At 35.9% G+C, this 19,242-nt stretch overlaps 1 protein-coding gene across 1 annotated transcript in view; it reads left to right on the top strand.

The window, feature by feature from the left end:
- The window catches only part of Nbea (neurobeachin), a 546,038-nt gene that overhangs the window by 482,043 nt on the left and 44,753 nt on the right, over positions 1 to 19,242 (top strand). Inside the window, exons 47-48 of the mRNA XM_013031451.1 lie at positions 3,360 to 3,479; positions 16,896 to 17,048. Of these exons, the coding sequence (XP_012886905.1) occupies positions 3,360 to 3,479; positions 16,896 to 17,048 (273 nt within the window). The remainder of the gene's footprint in view (positions 1 to 3,359; positions 3,480 to 16,895; positions 17,049 to 19,242) is intronic.

The raw sequence follows: 19,242 nt of genomic DNA, 5'->3' as shown, positions 1-19,242 counted from the left end.
AGCCCAGGGGTCTGTCTGGTAGTCTGATGGGGAACCAATAATTAAATATGTGGCATGGTGCAGAAAGCTGGTAGTCATTTTCTAGCTCTATGTCAGGTAAGATACATCAAGCTTTCTCTATGTTACTTTATATAATCTCATCTAAACCCCACAGTTATCCTTAAGGTATTGTCAGTCCCAGTTTACATAGATGAAGAGAGGTACATTGCTTGACACAGATGCTTAAGATGAAGCAACTTGCCCAAGACAGAGAAATAGTTCAACCAATATTCAAATTTATATCTATCATATTTTATTCAACTTATCCATACTTTTTAAAAATATTTATATTTAAATTTTAATTAATTTAGTGACCAGATATTTTCACTACTGATTTTTAATAGTGAATTATATCTGCAAAGCAAATTAATTAGTGAAAAGCATCTCATAAATGTTTTATTCCTAATCTAATTTTGGTGCCATCTATTTGTCTCTCATATGTCACTTAAAAATCTTAAATAACAATATTAGTGAAAAAATAATAATGCCTCCCATCCTGCTGTATTATTGTATCATTCTGCCATCACACTTTCTTTCATTCAACACTAATGAAATGTTGGTAACATATTACAAACATACAATGGATGATATTCAAGCACACTAAATTTCACATGATATTGAGAATGACAAATACTTGTAGTTATTGCCCATTATCTCTTGAGGTTAGTGGGAAGTAAGAGAGTTTGAAAGAGAAAAGCCATGTTTAATGTACTTAAAGGGATGAACAGACATATATTAAAGAAAAAAACAAGTATTTAGGAAAATGGCATATAGCTTATTAGTATTATCAAACTTGGGAATAATATATCATCAGTCTTCTTTTAAGAAAGAATTAAAGCATGACAAAGGAAAATGTATTTTATCTTTTCTAAACTTGTAAGTAATTGATAAATCTTTAGTAAAAATAAATATTATTTAATCTTTTTTTAACTAGAAGGAAATTTAATGTCATCAAGAACAAGGTGGTACAGACCTGTAATTTCAGCTGTCTGAGAGGTAGAGGTAGGGTTTAAGCTCTACAACATTGAGATAAGATATCCTAAGGTTTTTCTGCTATAAGAAGGTATCTTGGATGACAGACACTGATAACCAAAGGTAGCAGCCTCAGAATAGAGCAGGAACTAGAATTTACCTGAGCAGTTTTGCTAAGTACTGGAGGTAAGATGTTGGATAAGCTAGATATGGAAACTTCTTACATCAGGGAATGTAGACAAGTTGACAACTAGTTATAGCCAAGAATGATATTCAGTGCTGAAGAAATGCAGATTTCTAGGAACCCACAGGAGAATTTTGGTAAAAGTTTGTCGGGGGAAAATGTCATCCTGAGACTTAAAAGATGAAAAGGATAGTAAAGGAAAGTAATGAATGTGTTCCGCCCTGCAAAAGACAAAAAGATGGAGCTTTAGAGACTTTTAAATGTGTGGGAGAGATGATATAAGATGTTAATGATTCCAGATCATTCAAGGTCATTTAAAATAAATTAAGTATTTAGACTTTCTCTTTAAAACCCTGAAGTAGTATGGAGGTTCCTTAAAAGACTCCACATAGAGCTCCCTATGACCCAGCAATCCCACTTTTGGGCATTTACCTGAATGATCACAAACAATACTAAAGCTACCAGCACAACTATGTTTATTGCAGCATTATTTATTTATCATAGCTAAGATATGGAACCAACCCAGATGCCCCTCAGTAGATGAATGGATCAAGAAAATGTGGGATATATACACAATGGAATTCTATGCCTCCATCAGTAAGAATGACATTGCCCCATTTGTTAGGAAATGGAAAGACTTGGAAAAAATTATATTGAGTGAAGTAAGCCAGGCCCAAAGAAACATAGGTCCCATAGTTTCTCTTATTTGCAATAACTAGTATATGTCTGAGACAAGCAGAAAAGGTCAGATAAGTTGACTTTAGGTGAAATGAACCCCAAGATAAGGATTTCAAATGTTTTTTTTTTCTTTCTTGCTATTGTTTTTAATATATTTATAAGATATTTCTTTGTTGCTTAGTATGTCCCTCTCCCATGGTATAACCCCTGTTTTCACTGTATTTGATGTTAGTATAATTTGTGGAGGGGAAGGGAAAAAAACAATTGTTTAAATAGGGATACAGGTGTATCCATTGCATCAATGAGATGTACAAGATGTTATGTCGAAAAACGAACTTTACAACTTTGGTGCCGGGGTGGGGGTGTGAGGGGTGGGGGGCGGTGGGATGGGAAGGGATGGGAAGAGGAAACAAAGGAGGAGGCAGCAATGCTTGATAAGAAATGTACTCATTACCTTGCTCATGCAATTGTAACCCCTCTGAACAGTATTTTCACAATATAAATAAATAAATCCCTGAAGAACTATTAAAGGATACTAAGCAGATTTATTGTTTTTATTAATTTTTATTTTCTGAGCTGGTCCTCAGGCTTGAACTCAGGGCCTGGGTGCTTCCCTTGAGTTTGCTCAAGGCTAGCAACCTACCACCTGAGCCATAGCTCCACTTACCACTTTTGGGTAGTTAACTGAGGATAAGAATCTCAGGGACTACCTTGTCTTGCTGTTTTCCAGCTGTGATTCTCAGATCTTAGCTGTCTGAGTAGCTAAAATTACTGGCCAGAGCCACAGGCACTCAGTGTAGAATTCACATCTTAAAGATCATTGAAGCAAAATGTAGAACGAGTTCTTGAGTAGCCTTTCATAGGTGCCTTAAGAGGTACATTACCTATCTAATTCCATACCATACTGACATAGCACCAGAGTGACTTTTCTCATTGAAGTGTTAGTGTATATGGCCTTGATTATTAGAACGAAAATTTTAGTCCTAAGTGTTGTTCAAAGTCATTTATCACAAGATCATAGACTTTTGCACCCCATGATTTTACAAACCTGAAGACAACTCCAAGAAGCTCATCAAGGCTGGGAGCAGGTAGCACACACCAGTAATCCTAGCTACTTTGGCGTCTGAGTCTGAGGACCATGATTTGAATCCAGCCCAGGCAGGAAAGTCTGTGGCATTCTTATCTCCAATTGACCACCAAAACAGCTAGGAGTAGAGCTTTGGCTCAAGTGGTACAGGGCTAGCTCAGAGATACTGCCAAAGGTGCTGAGTTCAAACCGCAAGATTGGCAAACAGACTCATGAAAAGAAGCCAAGGCTGTAAAGCATAGGTGCCAAAGTGGTAGTGTCCCAACCAAGCCCACTTGACTCATTAATATTGGTACTTCTTCCATGTCAGAAGGGTCTCAGAGAGACTCAAATTGTACCAAAGAATGAGGAAAGACTGTGTTTCAAGTGGCCAATGTCCTGATTCTCTTTTTGTTTTAGGAACCTTTCACAACCTTCTTCCTCAATGCCAACGATGGAAAATTTGACCATCCAGATCGAACCTTCTCATCCATTGCCAGGTCTTGGAGAACTAGTCAGAGAGATACTTCTGATGTAAAGGTAAGCATTTTTATTTGTTGCTATTAATTAAATTTGAAAACTCTGTAGAAGTTTTGATTTTTTTAGTTAAATTTAAGTGGGTGCATTAGACATTTTGTTCCAATCATGTACTCCCTCTAATCTTAAAGGAAATAATTCTAAGCATCATAAAAATGTAATTCGGGATTCTTTCAGTTAAAGCATTCTCTTTGTTATTTCAGACAATTCCTACCTAATTTAAATGGAATAATCAGGAGATGGAAAGAAAAGCTCATAAATTGCCTCTCCTGCTGTTCACTCAATATTTGGCCTATTCCATAAAACACAGCGGGAATTGGATTTGACCTTAATGTGTCATACTGTTATAGCTTGCCCGGCTTTGGGTTTGTGTAGCCCGGGGCAATTAATAAAGCATTAATGACAAGACCCATTTAAAATGTAGGCTTTTCTGTACAGCCTTAGCTTTTACTTGACTGTGCCTGGGGATACTATGCAACAATACACATTAGATTAAACCAACACATACACATACACAATATTCAGGAACTGCCAGAAAGCAGAGTGATTTTACAGTTGGTACTACTTAAGTATTGTTAAACACAAAGATTTGTTACTCATTTACACAGGCTCTTGTTTTCAGAAAAATGTAAAGATTTTATTAAAAAAATAAAATGTGTTGAAATGTATTCAATGCATGAAGGAAAAAATGCATTTTTAAATTTTTGCTTTATGTAAGAATACATGATCAGGTTATTGCAAAGGAAAAGGATATTTTCTTATTAAAGCCTCTTTTTCTTCATGGCAAGCTTTTCCTATTGCAGTCACTCAGTATAAAGATATATTATTCTTCCGCTTTAGATCTTAATCTAACAACAGGCAATGGGTTAAAGTCAATTTTTGAAATATTCATATATTCACTTACCTATGGTAAAAAAAAATTTACACAGCACAATTACTTTGTTACCAAGCTCAAAAGTATATTGAATACCTGCAATTTCTTTTTAGTTCTTTTTCAAAGCAGAACACAAAGGAAATGGAACTGACTGTAGTACATCTGTATGTGTTGTTTGTGTTGCTTTCAAATGTTATATGATTACTAATTTATATATACAACTTGTTCACATTTAGAAAAAAAGATAGCATCTCTACTTAATCTCTGGTGACCCATCTTTTCTTCTAATAGACATAACTTATATGAGGAATTAACTGTAAAATTATCCATAAGCCTTTATTTTAAACTGATTTCTCTGCTTCCTAAGTCGTATCACTTTGAGAATAACACAGAATAAAGAAGTCCACAAAATTTCACTGATCAATATCATGAACTGGCACACTTATATAAAAGCACTCAGTAAATATTTTGTATGTGCGTTAATCATTCTTATCAATAATTGAAGATTTTCAGTTACATTTATGATTACTTATATCTGAAGAGAGGAATATCATCTCGTTATATCACATTATTGCAAATGAAAATGCCAACTTACTGTTACTTAACATCAGCAAGAAAGAAGATTGGCTTTTCAAGTAAATTCAAACTGGTTCTCATGTATCCATGATCAGGTCATTTTATTTATTTATTTATTTATGTAAATATAGTTCTTGTTTCTCCCCACCCCCTTCTAGAACTTTATCAGTGTTTAGACCACCAGATACTTCATCAAGTTACCTTTCAGTCTCTGGTGACCAACAACCCCCTTATCAGGCTTTTCCCTCTAAATCCTCCCAGCTGTTTTCCTGCTCAGAACCAATTCAGCAACATTCACATTTTGTTACTAATTGTTCTTCTGGGCTCCTGGAGTCATATCATTAAGGAAAAGACCAATGTGGCTATCACTAACTTGAGAGGCTTTTTTGTTTTCCGTCCTCAGGCAATCATACAGAATAAACACCCCCGCCCCACTCAGTCTTAATTGGTTCATAAGGAGCTCATTTCCCTGGCTTGACATTACACAGATTGCTCTCATTTTCAGTTCCCTCTACCACCAACCCAACCTCTCATATTGTATGATAATATATCGTGAATATCTCGCATGTGGACCTAGCCTTTTCTTTTTAAAGGGTGCGTGCCACACACATATACAAGAGTTAGCTTATTCAGTTGATAAAGGTTGTCTTTCTGACACTGTTAAGCTGCATTAAATACCCTTATAGCGGCGTCTCTGTGACGTTTTTTGTGTGTGTGCAAAGGATGATTTCTCTTAGTGAGATCAGTGGCTCAATGACCATGTACATTTTATAAATTTTTTAAAATATTGCCAAATCTCATTCTTAAAGTTGGTAATTTCCCCTATAGCAATAGGCAAGCTGCCTCTTTCTAAATTCCACATCATTAATTGTTGTTAAAAGCAGTGATGATTTGGTGAGTGAAAACTGGAGTAGCCTTTGTTTGGGTTTGTATTTCTTTGAGTAATGGTCAACATTTTTTGTACATTTATTCACCTGTAAAATAACACATATTTTTCCCACTTTTCAGTTGGGTTTTGAATCTTTAGTGATCTGAAAACAATATTAGATATTATAGAAAGTTGCATTACAAGTGTGATTTCTCAGTTTTTCAGTTTTAGGGGTGTGTGTGTGTGTGTGTGTGTGTGCGTGTGTGTGTGTGTGTGTGTGTATGCATATGCATGTATGTCCAACCAAATATATATTCATCTTTCCTTCACATACATACATGATATCTCTATATGTATGATGTGTAAAACATGATGCATGTATAAAATATATTTTATGTATATAACCGCTATTATTCTAAAATAATTACCAATTTATCAGAAAAGACTATATTATTAAGAATGTTAATCATTTACTGTGGGTGAAAACCTTAAGTTTTTATTTCTTATCCCCAAACTGTAACTCAGCATTCTATATATTTTTTAAGAAAATGTGTTTTCATTTCCAGAGAAGAAAAGCATCTCTGCAGTATCTTCTGAGATAATCTTGGTAGGGAGAAAACTAGATGCTTTCATTCTGTCTCTCTCTATTAATGTCAGTCTCTTCCTGTGCTAATGAACGCAAGCTGGGGAAGAAGGACTGTTCTGAAGTGACCCCTTAGCAGAGAGGTCTCTGGAGTTGAGACAAACCAGTTAGTTTGTATTTGATTTTTATTTTCTCTTGAATTTCTTTCTAGCTTAGTCCTCCTAGTGAGGACATCCACCTTACCAGAGTTCTTCTACTAATTTTCCTTAATGCCTTCAAAAGTTGTTATATTACTTTTTGAATAGCTATGTAGATGTCAGGAAAGGTAGCTGTGACAAAATGTCATTAAGGTGACATAGTGTAAATTAATGCAGTTAATGGAGGTGCTTGCCAGTGACTCAGTGACCCATTATGCGCTCTGGTGGAATTAACGAATGCCCAGGCATCAATCTTTTGGGGGGAAAAAAGGAATCAGGGTAGAGCTGGCAGCTTTAAAACCTTGCAGTGAATTATATTAGAAAAGTGAAAACGTCTGGGTTGGATTTGATTTCACTAGGAAGCCATAAAGTGGTACCCTTTCTCGACAAAATATATTAAACTGAAATGTCAGATTTGATGCAATAGGTATACAATTATGATAGTGTTAATAGTGGTCTTCTATCATTCTAAGACATACTTTCAAGTCCAATTTCTCTGCAGCTTGAACTTGTCATAAGCTTATAAATTAGAAATTGTGTTTGAAGATATTTTCTTATTTTGACAGAATGCATATAATGCTATTAACTGTACCAAAGGGTTTTACTATGGCTGTTAAAACTAGAAATCACATTTGCAGGCACAAAATGCCTGTTGCAATATTCATTTTTACCATTTTTAAATAATATTATCTTCTCATACTGTTTGTTGTTTCGGAAATTTTAAACTACTTGGCCTTTTTCCTTAAAGAGAAGCTGATTAACAGCAGTTTATCAATGGGAGAAAAGTAGGCATAGCAGCAGTTTCCATAAGTAGGCAAACTATTATCTAATGTGCTTCCATATAAGTACACTACAAGTTGTGGTCATTGACCCCATTCTTTTTTTAAAAATAAGGTTTAGTTTTAAATAGGACTTGTTTGTTGCTTATATGATACAACCTACAAAACAGGTCCTATTTGGTAGAAGTGGTACCTAGGTATTAAGTGCTGCATAGATTACACATAGGCAGGTAAAGAAGAAGCCAGAACCATCAGTGAATCCATTCAGTGATGTCAGTGCTTTCTCCATTAGATGGCCTGTTGCCCATTGCATGATCATCTTCTCAGAACCTGCCACTGTGACTATTTGGAATTGTACATTCAAGTCATACTCGGATTCTTCATTGCTGAGAAACTACCCTCAAACTTGGTGGCTTAAAAACACAATAATGACCATTAAAGAACCACAGTTCTGCAATTGGTCTTATCAGATACACATATTTTGATCACACAGTGGCCCTTCTGGATCTGGTGGATTCAAATAACTCCATTGACATGTCTGATGGCTTAGCAAGGTTGGAGGAAAGAATGTACCTCTAGCTGATTCTTTCTATCTTTCTAGCAAGATAACTCTACTTTTTCATCATAGCTGGCTACCAAGAGGATCCAAAATGGGAGCTAAAAAGCCACTTAATTCCCAGGCCCTGAAGTAGAGACTAAGAGAGAAGACAATAGACTCCACTTCCTAGTAAAATGGATGGCAAAGTCATATATTAAAAGGACATGGATACTGGGAAGGATTGTTGTAGGCACCTTTGGAAACAATGTACCACGATCCTCACTCCAGTCATAATCCCACATACCTCCTACATTCAAAATGTGCCGAATTTGTTGCATACAAATCTCATCTCCTACTGTCTCAGTCAAAGTCTTGTGACTTATGATCTGCACAGAACCACATGCTAATATTGTACAGCATTCCCTAATTCAGAGATGTAGGAACTATAAAGACAGATATCTGTCCTGTGTTCACTCAGCTTACTGTGTGTCAAGAACAGGTAAATCTCAGCAGACATCATTTGAAAAGAAGAGAGTGGGTAGGTGGATAGCAATTGCTGGTTCATAGTAATTCTGAAATCCAGCTGGGCACATGGGACCAGTGTCCTGGAGTAGGCAGTATCCTAAGTTGTGGCTATTTAGGCATGGCTCCCCATTCATTGTGCCTTCATTTTATTATTACATTTACTGGGGTTTATATTTTTCCTTATGAATCATTCTCTATGGGAAAGGGAAGAAAATAGCCTTGTTTATATATGAGTAGCTTTTTCTCCCTGCTTCATCACGGTAGGAAGCTAGAGCCAAGGCCTCCTTTGCCCAAGTTGGTTAAGCAGCTATAAAATCTGTTGGACTTTTTGTATGTCAAATTAAAATTTCACTATTAGAAAGTAGTCATATAAATCCTTTTGCAGCAAGATCAGGGGGAATATTGTTTATAATGTCTTTAAGATTTCTAGAATACACTTGTGTAGCTATACACGTCTGTAACTCACTATCTTAAATTTTACGGAGTGGTTTTGCAGACACACTCTTGACTTGAGCTTTACCCCTTGGCTCGATTTTGTTTTCAGTATATAGGGAAATAATCCTCACCCTGGACCTCTGTCTTTTATTTTAAGAATCTTTTGATGTCCAGAGATATTGTCCTAGACCTAAATATTTAAAAATACTACCACAAAAAGCACACAATGAGCAGAGGTCCACTCTTTGCCACACAATGACAGCTGGGGAACTTGGCTAGGCCAGAGAATCCTAAATCATCTGGGGATTGCTGAAGCCTGTCTGTCTCTCACATGATCTCTCCAGCAAGGGGAATACCCTATTTAGGTTGTAGTTGGCTTCTAAGAGGACAAAGCCCATAAATCTGTTAAGTATTAGGCTTCCCTAAAAGCCCTAAGTGTTGTTTTGTCATGCACTGTGTCATGCTCAAAGCAGCCTGTATGCAAAAATCAGGGAAATAGACTGCCTTTTTATAGAGAGGGATGCTAATGATCCCACTGGGATCATGGGTGTTATGCAGAGGGAATCAGGAATCATGGGAATGTTAATGTAGAATGTTGAATAATGTAGAATGATAATGTAGAAACACCACAGGGATGAAAGGTGTTATGCTGCATAACACCCTTCCCTGAAAAAGGTCTAAAAGTGACCAGTTAAAAGGAATTCTAGTTTGGTTTATACCATTTCATCTTATTGTATATTTAGGTATAAACCTAGAAGCTGAAGTGCATATTACTAAATTAGTCAAGTAAGTATAAATTAGTCTGGATAGTTGATAAAACACCTGAGTCGTCTGAATTGTCTACATAGGTATTTATTTAACACAAAGTGATAATGTCATCCTACAAAACTGTAGGAAGAGTTTGGTACTGGATAAACTCAGCAGTAATAATTTTAATCAGTAACAATTTTGATCTCCAAAAGTAGGTAGAGATTATCCTCTGAAACATTTATAATATCAAGCTGTGAAATGCATTATTGTGCACTCAACTAAATTCACATCTACCTTAAAAGTTTATTGCTTTCATCCTCACCATTTTGCAAATCAAGACACTTATTTTTTCATAAGATTAAGAAAATTGCCCAGGCTAGCTAGAATTCTGGATTTCAAATCAGCTGTAGTTGATTCTAATGCACAAAAAATAACAGTTGCCCGGTAGGAGGGTCCATCCCAGAACTGCTGCCTAGGCCACCATCTTCTTATCTATATCCCTCTATGTTAATAAATGCAATGTAAAAACTAGGGCCATCAGTGTTGTTGTTTTGTTGTTGTTTGTTTGTTTTGGCTTTTTTTTGTGAGTCACGGGGCTTGAACTCTAGGCCTGGGCACTGTTCCTGAGTTCTTCTGCTCAAGCTCTATCATTTAAGCCACAGTACCAATTCCGGTTTTCTTTGGTTTATTGGAGACAAGAGTCTCATGGACTTTCCTGCCCTGGCTGGTTCAGCCTCCTGAGTACCTAGGATTATAGGCATGAGCCACTGGCACAAGGTCCATCAGTGTTTTTAATCAATATTTCCTGTGTGAACTTCATAACATGGTGAACATGTTGCAATATTTGCTTCAGTTTTTAATTTTAAGTATTTATTTTAATTCATTTAATTGTAAATTAAATTTAATTGAACTTGGAGCTTGAACTCAGAGCCTCACTCTTACACTTGACTTTTTTGCTCATGGCTAGTGCTTTACCAACTGGAGCCATAATTTCAATTCCTTGCTTCATTTTTTTAACTTTTTAATTCCGCAAGTATTTATGGGATGTGTATTATGTGTTGGTATGCTTTTTGTTGTTTTTTGTTGCTGTTGTTTGTTGTTGATTTGTGGTTATTGTAGTCATAGTCCTGAGCTTGAATTCAGGGCCTGGGTGCTGTCCCTGAGTTTTTGTGCTTAAGGATAGCATTCTACCATTTGAATCTCAGCTCAGTTCTCAACTATTTTTTGGTAGTTAATTGGAGCTGAGAATCTCACAGACTTTCCTGACGAGGCTGACTTTGAATCCTCTGATCTCAGCTTTCTGAGTAGCTAGGATTACAGGTGTGAGCCACTGGCACCTGGTTGTGTCATTTTTTTTTAATGAATGAGTGTTAATAATGGAAAAAAATTAGGCAAGATCCCTACTAACATGTATTTTTCCCTTTGTGGAATATAAAATCATATGAATTTTTAAAAAGAACAATAGCTATAATACAGAAAATTAAAACAAACTAGTCAGATGAATTACCTCATTGTTGCTTTAAAAGGCAGAAAGAATAGAAGAGCAGAGACCCTGTGATTTAAGTGCCTGGGTTTAAATGTTGACTTTACCATCCATTTGCAGCCAGTGATTAGCAATTACCCACTAGCAAATTACCCACCTTTTTGAATTTATGTTCATGTCTATAAAGGAAAGTGAGAATACCTCCTTCGTAATGTTTCTGTGGAGATTAAAAATATTTTTAAAATACTTGGAAGCTTTTCTTTAATGTTATAAACACTTAGAATTGTGCTAAGGCTTAGTAAGACACATTAAATGACACCTGTTCTTTCAAGATGTAGTGACCAGAGATAATATTCCATTAGCTTCTTCTGATCTGAGAGCAAAGATATAATCATTGTTATCCTCTCATATAAAACCAGTAGACCTCAGAGATAATATTCCCTTAGTCTGTATTATTAAACCAAGCAAATCTTTTTCTTTCTTTTTTGTATTGTTGTTGTTGTTGGCCATGCAGCTTGAACTCGGGGCCTGGGCACTATCCCTGAGCTTTTTCCTTCAAGGCAAGTGCTCTACGAGTTTGAGCCACAGCATCACATCCAGTTTCCCAAGCTGGCTTTGAACTGGGATCCTCAGATCTCAGCCTCTTGAGTAGCTAGGTTTCCACGTGTGAGCCATCAAAGCTTGGCTTACCAAGCAAATATTTTGTGCAACATAAATGTAACTATAAATCACATGCTACTAATGTGCATTAGCATATTAACTGTTAATAAAATAAATGCTATTCAATAGTTCAAAACAATAAATCTGAGATACAAAATATACACACTATTCTGCTACTTCAACTCCATCTCCCTAGAGTTGTGTGATTGGAGTCATTCTTCCCCTTTAGATAGGCATATATTGTCCCCAACCTGGGACTTAAGACTTAGACAGCTTCAGTCACTGATAAATCTAGTATTTTGGAGCTTCTAAGACCTTGCCAATAAATGTTGCTCCAGGTATCCTCATATCTGCTTAAAAATGTATCTGTTCAGTGACTATTCCCACCATTGGAAATGCGGGAAATGTGGAAGAGCTTGTCTCTTCAAATATCAAACCTCTAACAGCTTATGCCAATAGCCTAGTTAACACCCTAATTTATAATCACATTCTCATCAGTCAAATGAAAGACAGGGGCAGAAAAAGTCCTACCATATGAGGTTGTTCTAAAGGCTGGTAACACTACTTACTAGGGCTAGCTCTAGTAAGAACATCTTAGGATGTTCCCACTGAAGCACTCTGTCTCAGTCTCCATTGACAGACCTATCTTAGCCTCACTCTGTCCCTGGTAAGGGCCAGCTCTCAGTGCCCTCACTCCACAGTGCTTACATTAGGTTGGTAAAGGGCCTCCTTTTGCAACCTAGGAACATTTGTGGTGACAATTTTTAAAAATTCTGTTTTTTTTTGTTTTTGTTTGTTTGTTTACTTTCCTTCCAGATACTGGGAATTGAACCTAGGGCCTTCTGTATGCTCAGTACACACTATAATATCAAGCCACATCCCCAGGCCTTAAAACCAACTTCTGCTAACTTAAATTTAAATCCTTAGTGTTCTGAGTCTTTTAAATATAGCTAGAATAGACAATGTAATATTTTTCTTGAAACTGCAGAAGTTTCCCTACAAAAGTACAGATTTCAAGGCTTATTATTTAACTTATTTAATAAAGTTCTTCATTGAGTCCTACCATATCTTGGGGCATTCTTCCAACCATCTGCAGATTCCCCAGAAGTCCCTAGTGATATTAAAATAACTTCATCTAATATCTTCAATAGTTTAATATTTAATGAGCACCTGCTGCATGCAAAGCATAGCACCAAGAGCTATGAGGGATTCATCTCACAATGAAAATCTCCCAAAGTAACGCTTGAAAATTTGCTTTTGCTCAAACTGTTATTAATATTAAGTCCTATGTGTCCTGTGCCTTTATGAATCTAATTTAATGACATTCAGTGAAAGTTATATTTACTAGTAGATACTAACCATGAATTTTATAGGATGCTATACCACAGGAAAGAATGAGAAAGACTCCATGAAACACTTGTGCCAAGATAGTGGATGCTAGATTGAGAGTCTTTGGACTGTTTAAATAAAAAATAAATACATGTTGCTCTGTCAGTGTGGGTATATATCTTTACTGTTCCTGAAGACAAAGACATAAACACATTGGACAGAACCACAAATAACTGAAGGAACGCAGCAAGAAAAATCACTGACTTATGTGAGTCTGTTACAAATAAATCACCCTTCAAGACAAAACTGCATGAGCATTCCCAAACAGTAAAAAAAAAAAAAAAAAGAGCAGAAGAAAACTGCATCAGGATAATACATCGAAGTCATTAGATAATAATTAGTCATTTCTGGTTAGATACACCTAAGAGTAGCAATGGTTCTTTCCTCTGCCTTCTGATCAAATGTCTCCTTTGCTGATTGATTGACTGTGCCCTGCTAACCAGCTCACACATCAAGTGCATGATAATCATGTGGATAAACATTGCAGAAACATGCTGTAACTTCTGTCACCACCTAGGGTTAAGACACATTATTATTTGCAACTAAACATGTCCCTCCACATAAGCCTTTCTTTTCTGTTTCCCTCTCACATTTAGATCTTTCAAAATGTGTTTATATTTATTGGAATTCTCTCCTAAGCAGTTCAAGTCTGGTACAGTTAATGTCCTGTGCATAGTTTTCTGTGAATACATATTTGTTTCCAGTATGAGTCATGTAATTTTCCTTCACTTCTATATAGGCATGGACTCCCAAATTTATATATTCATCCCTACCCCCAACTCACCCTGGCAGTCCTGTCCCAGATCATGGTGCTGTTCATTCTTCTTCTCCCCACAAACCATCAAATCTACTCTCTCTCCTCTCCAGTCAGCCCTTGCTTTGTCACCCAGTTTCTTTCAGTAAAACAGATATGAGCATGACCATAGTCTTTTCCAGTATTTGGTTGCCAACTAGACAAAATTCAGAGCCTAGCCTTTGCAAAACAGTCTCTATCGTCTGTCTCCCTATAGATCTCGCATACACCGCCATCCTGAACTGTCTCCACTATTTCTTACCCTTACGACTTCCAGCCTCACTCACTTCTTAGCACTCTCTAATGGTCTTCCTGCCCCTTCCCCTGATCTTCTTGTCTGTGATATACTCACAAGTATTTCCTCACTTGCTCTAAGTTCCCTGCTCTCTCCTCTCTACCCCTTTCTTTCACAGGTATTATGGTTGTGCATTATAGCCATTTATGGATACATCAGCCATGTAGAACATATAGACATGACAAGGCTATGTCTTTTCCATTATTTTCTCAATATCCAGCATAGTTTCCAGAACTCAAACCTTTATTAGATGAATAAACAAATGTCAAGGATTTTGCTATAGCTCACAATGATTGTATCAAGATCATATGCACACAGAGTATTACTATAAGCACTCACTTTCGCTGGGACAAGTACATTATTTTTAGTAGCAGAACTGTGAAGCTAGAGCTTTCCATATGCTTTTCTTTCTTTCCTTCCTTCCTTCCTTCCTTGCTCCCTTCCTCCCTCCCTCTCTCTCTCTTTTCTTTTTCTTTCTTTCTTTCTTTCTTTCTTTCTTTCTTTCTTTCTTTCTTTCTTTCTTTCTTTCTTTCTCTCTCTCTTTCTTTCTTCCTTTCTTCCTTTCTTTCTGTTGTTGGTTGTGGGGCCTGAACTCTGGGCCTGAGCACTGTCCCTCAGCTCTTCAGCTCAAGGCAAGAGCTCTACCACCGCCCATTTCTGGCTTTTTCTGCTTATGTGGTGCTGAGGAATCAAGCCCAGGGCCTCAGGCATGCATGGCAAGCACTTTTCCACTGAGCCACCATCCAGCCCTCCATTTACTTTTCTTAGAAAATTAAGAGCCAAATACATTTAAGAGCCCAAAAATCTGATAACTTTAATTTTTTATATACATCTCTTTAGAGATTACAGTAAGATTCAAAGTTCAGGTACGATTCTGTCAGTACTAATCAAGTTACACAAATAAATGTATTATTTTATTCAGCATATAATTCAAAGTTTTGAAATTTGGGAAAGGATGGCATAAATGGTATGCACAAAACTAGGATTATAAGTGTGATCCACCCACACCCCTCTGACAATTTTTTTCATGTTTCATGTTATTTTTCATTTTCTCTCATTTACAAAAAAAAAAGAACACTAAAAACTTTTATGATCTTTTTGTTTTCTTTAAGTAGTTGTACAAAGGAGTTGCCATTTAATGAAGCAGTTTATGGATACAGTGCATCTTGATCAGTGTCACCCATTTCAACATTTTCACCTATCCTTCCCTACCTACCTTTCCCTTCACCCTCCTTAATTTAGTAGACTATACATTGGATTATTGTCTGTATTCTCCCTTCTTCATCCAGCTCTCTCTCTCCCCTTAACCCTATCCCACCCCTTTCTAAGTATCAATTTCCTTGTGTTTATTTTGTTGAACTTTGGACTTTGGAATTACATTGTTAGAATTCTCCCTTGCATCTACTGTAATTCAGTTAATTCATTTTTATATACTTGCATACTACCAAACATATTTAATTACAAATTTATAAGCTAAATCTAGCTTCCAAATATAAAGGAAAGCATGTGCCTTTTGTCTCTCTGGGACTGATTTACTTCACTTAACATAATTTTTCCAGGTGTTTTCATTTCTTTTCAAATGGTACAATACCATTCTTTCTAATTTTTCTTTCTAAACATCAGTTTTCCTCTTTCAGATTTATTCTGAAGTATATTAGCCTCATTACTAGACATTAGGCAAAATACATGCAAGTTGGTTATATCATACTTAGCTGTATAAGTAAAACAATTTGTCTTTACATCGAATTTATTACTAGGCTATATTTCAGTGGCATATATTAAATATTTACAACTAATGGTAACATGATGTTCTTTTTATTGTGTTCAGTAGGAGGTATAAAAATAATTTATTTGAAAACAGTAGTAAAGTAGTAGAGTGCTTAGCATGCATGAGGCCCTGAAGAAAAACTTGTCAGAGGTGTGGGTAGATCACACCTGTAATTCTAGCTACTCAGAAGGCTGAGATTTTAGGATTGCAGTTTGAAGCCAGCCAGAGCAGCAGAAAAGTCTATGAGACTCTTATTTCCAATTAGCCAACATAAATGCTGGAAGTGGATCTGTGTCTCAAGTGGCAGAGTAGTAACCTTGAATAAAAAGCTTAGGACAACACCCAGACCCTGAGTTCAAGCCAGCAATTGGTACAAAACTTTTTTCATCAAGTCAAAACTTTTTTCATCAAGTCAAAACTTTGTGCTTTTTAAAAAAAATTTTGAGCATTTCATAAATATATTGTAGTGTAATTACTAGTATATTAAAAAGGGAAAAGAGAAAATATTGTATGATGTTTAGTAAATAGTGTCAACAACTTTTTAGAACTTGAATTGATTAACATTCAGAAAAGGTGCTTAAGCAATACAGACTTGTTGGTATCATTTTACATATTTGATTACTAATGCTAATTGTGAAATGTATCTATATTAATTTGAGGCCAGCGAAGATCAAAATGGGTAATACTTTAAAATAGTGCTTTTGTAAATTTTCAAGCCAATTATTTAAGAGAAATATTTCAGCTTCTCAGACTCAAAGTTTGAAAAATTAAGTAAAAGAATAGGTGAACTAAAATATTGGTTTTAGGTGAAGAAAGTGTTTTATACCATTTAGTAAGTTAAAAGCTAATAATTTTATTCAATGATTTTATATTGTCATTAAATTTGTTACCTTTTATTCATAACAGGAATTAATTCCAGAGTTTTACTACCTACCTGAGATGTTTGTCAACAGTAATGGCTACCATCTTGGTGTTCGAGAAGATGAAGTAGTGGTAAACGATGTTGATCTTCCTCCTTGGGCAAAAAAACCTGAAGATTTTGTACGCATAAACAGAATGGTAAGAAAGATTTTTGTCTTGACTCAAGCAATCATCAGAAATTTCAATATTCTATAGTTCTGTTTTAAGTATTAGGTTTCAGCTTGTACTCATGAAGCAATGAAAGGAACCAGGCACTGGGGTCTTGCTCTATTCTGAACCAAATCCTGTTATCTCATTAGTGAATAGAGAAAGACTTATGAACTAAGTCTTTGCTCAATGGATTGAAAGACGACCTGAGGTAGTGTTTAGAGAAACTATACTGTCCATGCCTTGGCTGTCTGTATCACCAAAACCAGTGCCAGGTTAAGTAGATGGTATACAGGAAATAGCCTGGAACTTAGAGGTGACATCAGAAGCATTTCTCCTTTCTGTCTTCAGCTGGATCTTCCTAGGAGGGTCCCTACAGGACTAAAATGGAAAACTCCCTATGTATCAGCAGGATACTGTGTCTTGACAGTCTTTGTTTGCTTCAGAGTTACAGTTAAAGGACAAACCCAGTATGCTGCCTCTGGGAACAGCCATGGCTGCAAAGCTGTGGAAAGACAGCTCATCCAATGTGGCCATGTCTCCTGAGATGCTACTCTTAATGTTTCTTGAACTTGAAGTTATTCAGGGCAGAAATTCCTGCCTCCCGCTTTTAGTCAGTTTTCCCATACTGCTGATGGGGTCAGCAGTCTTACCGATCTTATGAAGGAAAAACAGACATCTGTGCCAGACCAGGAAATATGTAACCAGTAAGCTACATACTTTGCTTTTTCTTGAAGGAAATTTTTGGCATGTATTTCTAATGCACAATGCCAATGCATAAATTTAAAACACAATATAAAAGTATCTGAATTATCCATAAATTCCATGAATATAACCACCATTTTTAGATGCTGTTCTGTAACATTAAACCTTTCTACCTTTTACTGGCTGGGAGTTTGTGTAGGATTTAGTTCTTCTAAATAGGTTTAGAGAAAATTTGCTCTGGTATATTTATAATTTGGACTGGGATTATCTTCAGTGATTTGCAGGAGTTCTTTATAATGAGCCTAAAGTGTAAAATGAAAATGTCAAATATCTCAAAGAAATGACATTCACAATGGTAAAAAGCCTTCATCTCTTTGTACAGATTAGTATTCTGTATCCGTGAGCACCCCTCCTTCTTCTTTCAAGCTGTCGTTAAGAAATTCAAGGCAAAAAAGACAAAATAATATGAAAGGGATGATATCATTGACTTCTAAATGTTCCGGTTCATTATCCCATGCCAACAACTGATCAGGTGTTTGAGACGTTGTTAACAGCCTTTGTGTGTCTACAAACTAATTTCCTATGCTAATTTTTAAAAAATGAAATAGTACTTTGATTTTTTAAAATCATTACTACCTATTAATGATACAGAATGTTGATTTTCATTAAGATGTTTTCATGCATGTGTATAATGTACTTTGATAATATTTACCCCTAGCCAAATAAGTTGGGTTTTTTGAATGATGCATTTCTTCAGTACATTGGTGATATTTGTATTGTTGCTTAAATTGTGGACAGCAGCATGTAGAAAGGATTAGAATGGTCTATGCTTTATAAATACAATGATGAAAATTAATTATTTCACTGAAGAAGTATAAAATTCAAATTTTAGCCTCATTAGAAAACATGGAAAAATTATATAGTCACCTTTAGCAGACGTTTTACTAAATTCTATGTGTATTGAGTTTATACATCAAGAATTGGTTTAATTTATCCTCAAACAGCTAGGCTTATTATGAGTGGCTTACTCCTGAAACATGAATAAAGCATTGTGTGGGGATTGGTTCAGTTCTAACATGATTATAATCTGACCTCCCCACAAAGGGCAGAAATAGAAAGTATCTCTGATAACATTACCCTAATGCTAGGTTCATCAATCATAATCGGCCTTTGTAAAATTTGTTTAAGAAAAAGGCCTTTTAGCGATATGTACTGACAATCTCATATAGCCCCCAGACCAGCAGATTCCTAAAGCTTTTAGATAAAATGTATCATGTGCCTGAAATTCAAGCCCATGTGCCCTTCTTTTCACTGACATGTATCTTTTACAAAATTTTCATATTTTAAAGTAAAGGACTATTTACAATAGGTAACAGTTTGAATTTAGGATATATTCCCAGGTTTTTTCCCCCATAAAACAGCTACCTTGCTATAAAAAGAGCACTGAAGCAGGCACGTATGACTTTTGTCTGTAATCCTT

The sequence above is a fragment of the Dipodomys ordii genome, unplaced genomic scaffold (assembly GCF_000151885.1).
Source record: "Dipodomys ordii isolate 6190 unplaced genomic scaffold, Dord_2.0 Scaffold140, whole genome shotgun sequence".
In the NCBI taxonomy this organism is placed as follows: Eukaryota; Metazoa; Chordata; class Mammalia; order Rodentia; family Heteromyidae; genus Dipodomys; species Dipodomys ordii.
The sequence above is the reverse complement of the archived record's forward strand: the minus strand, read 5'-3'. Positions and strand labels throughout refer to the sequence as shown.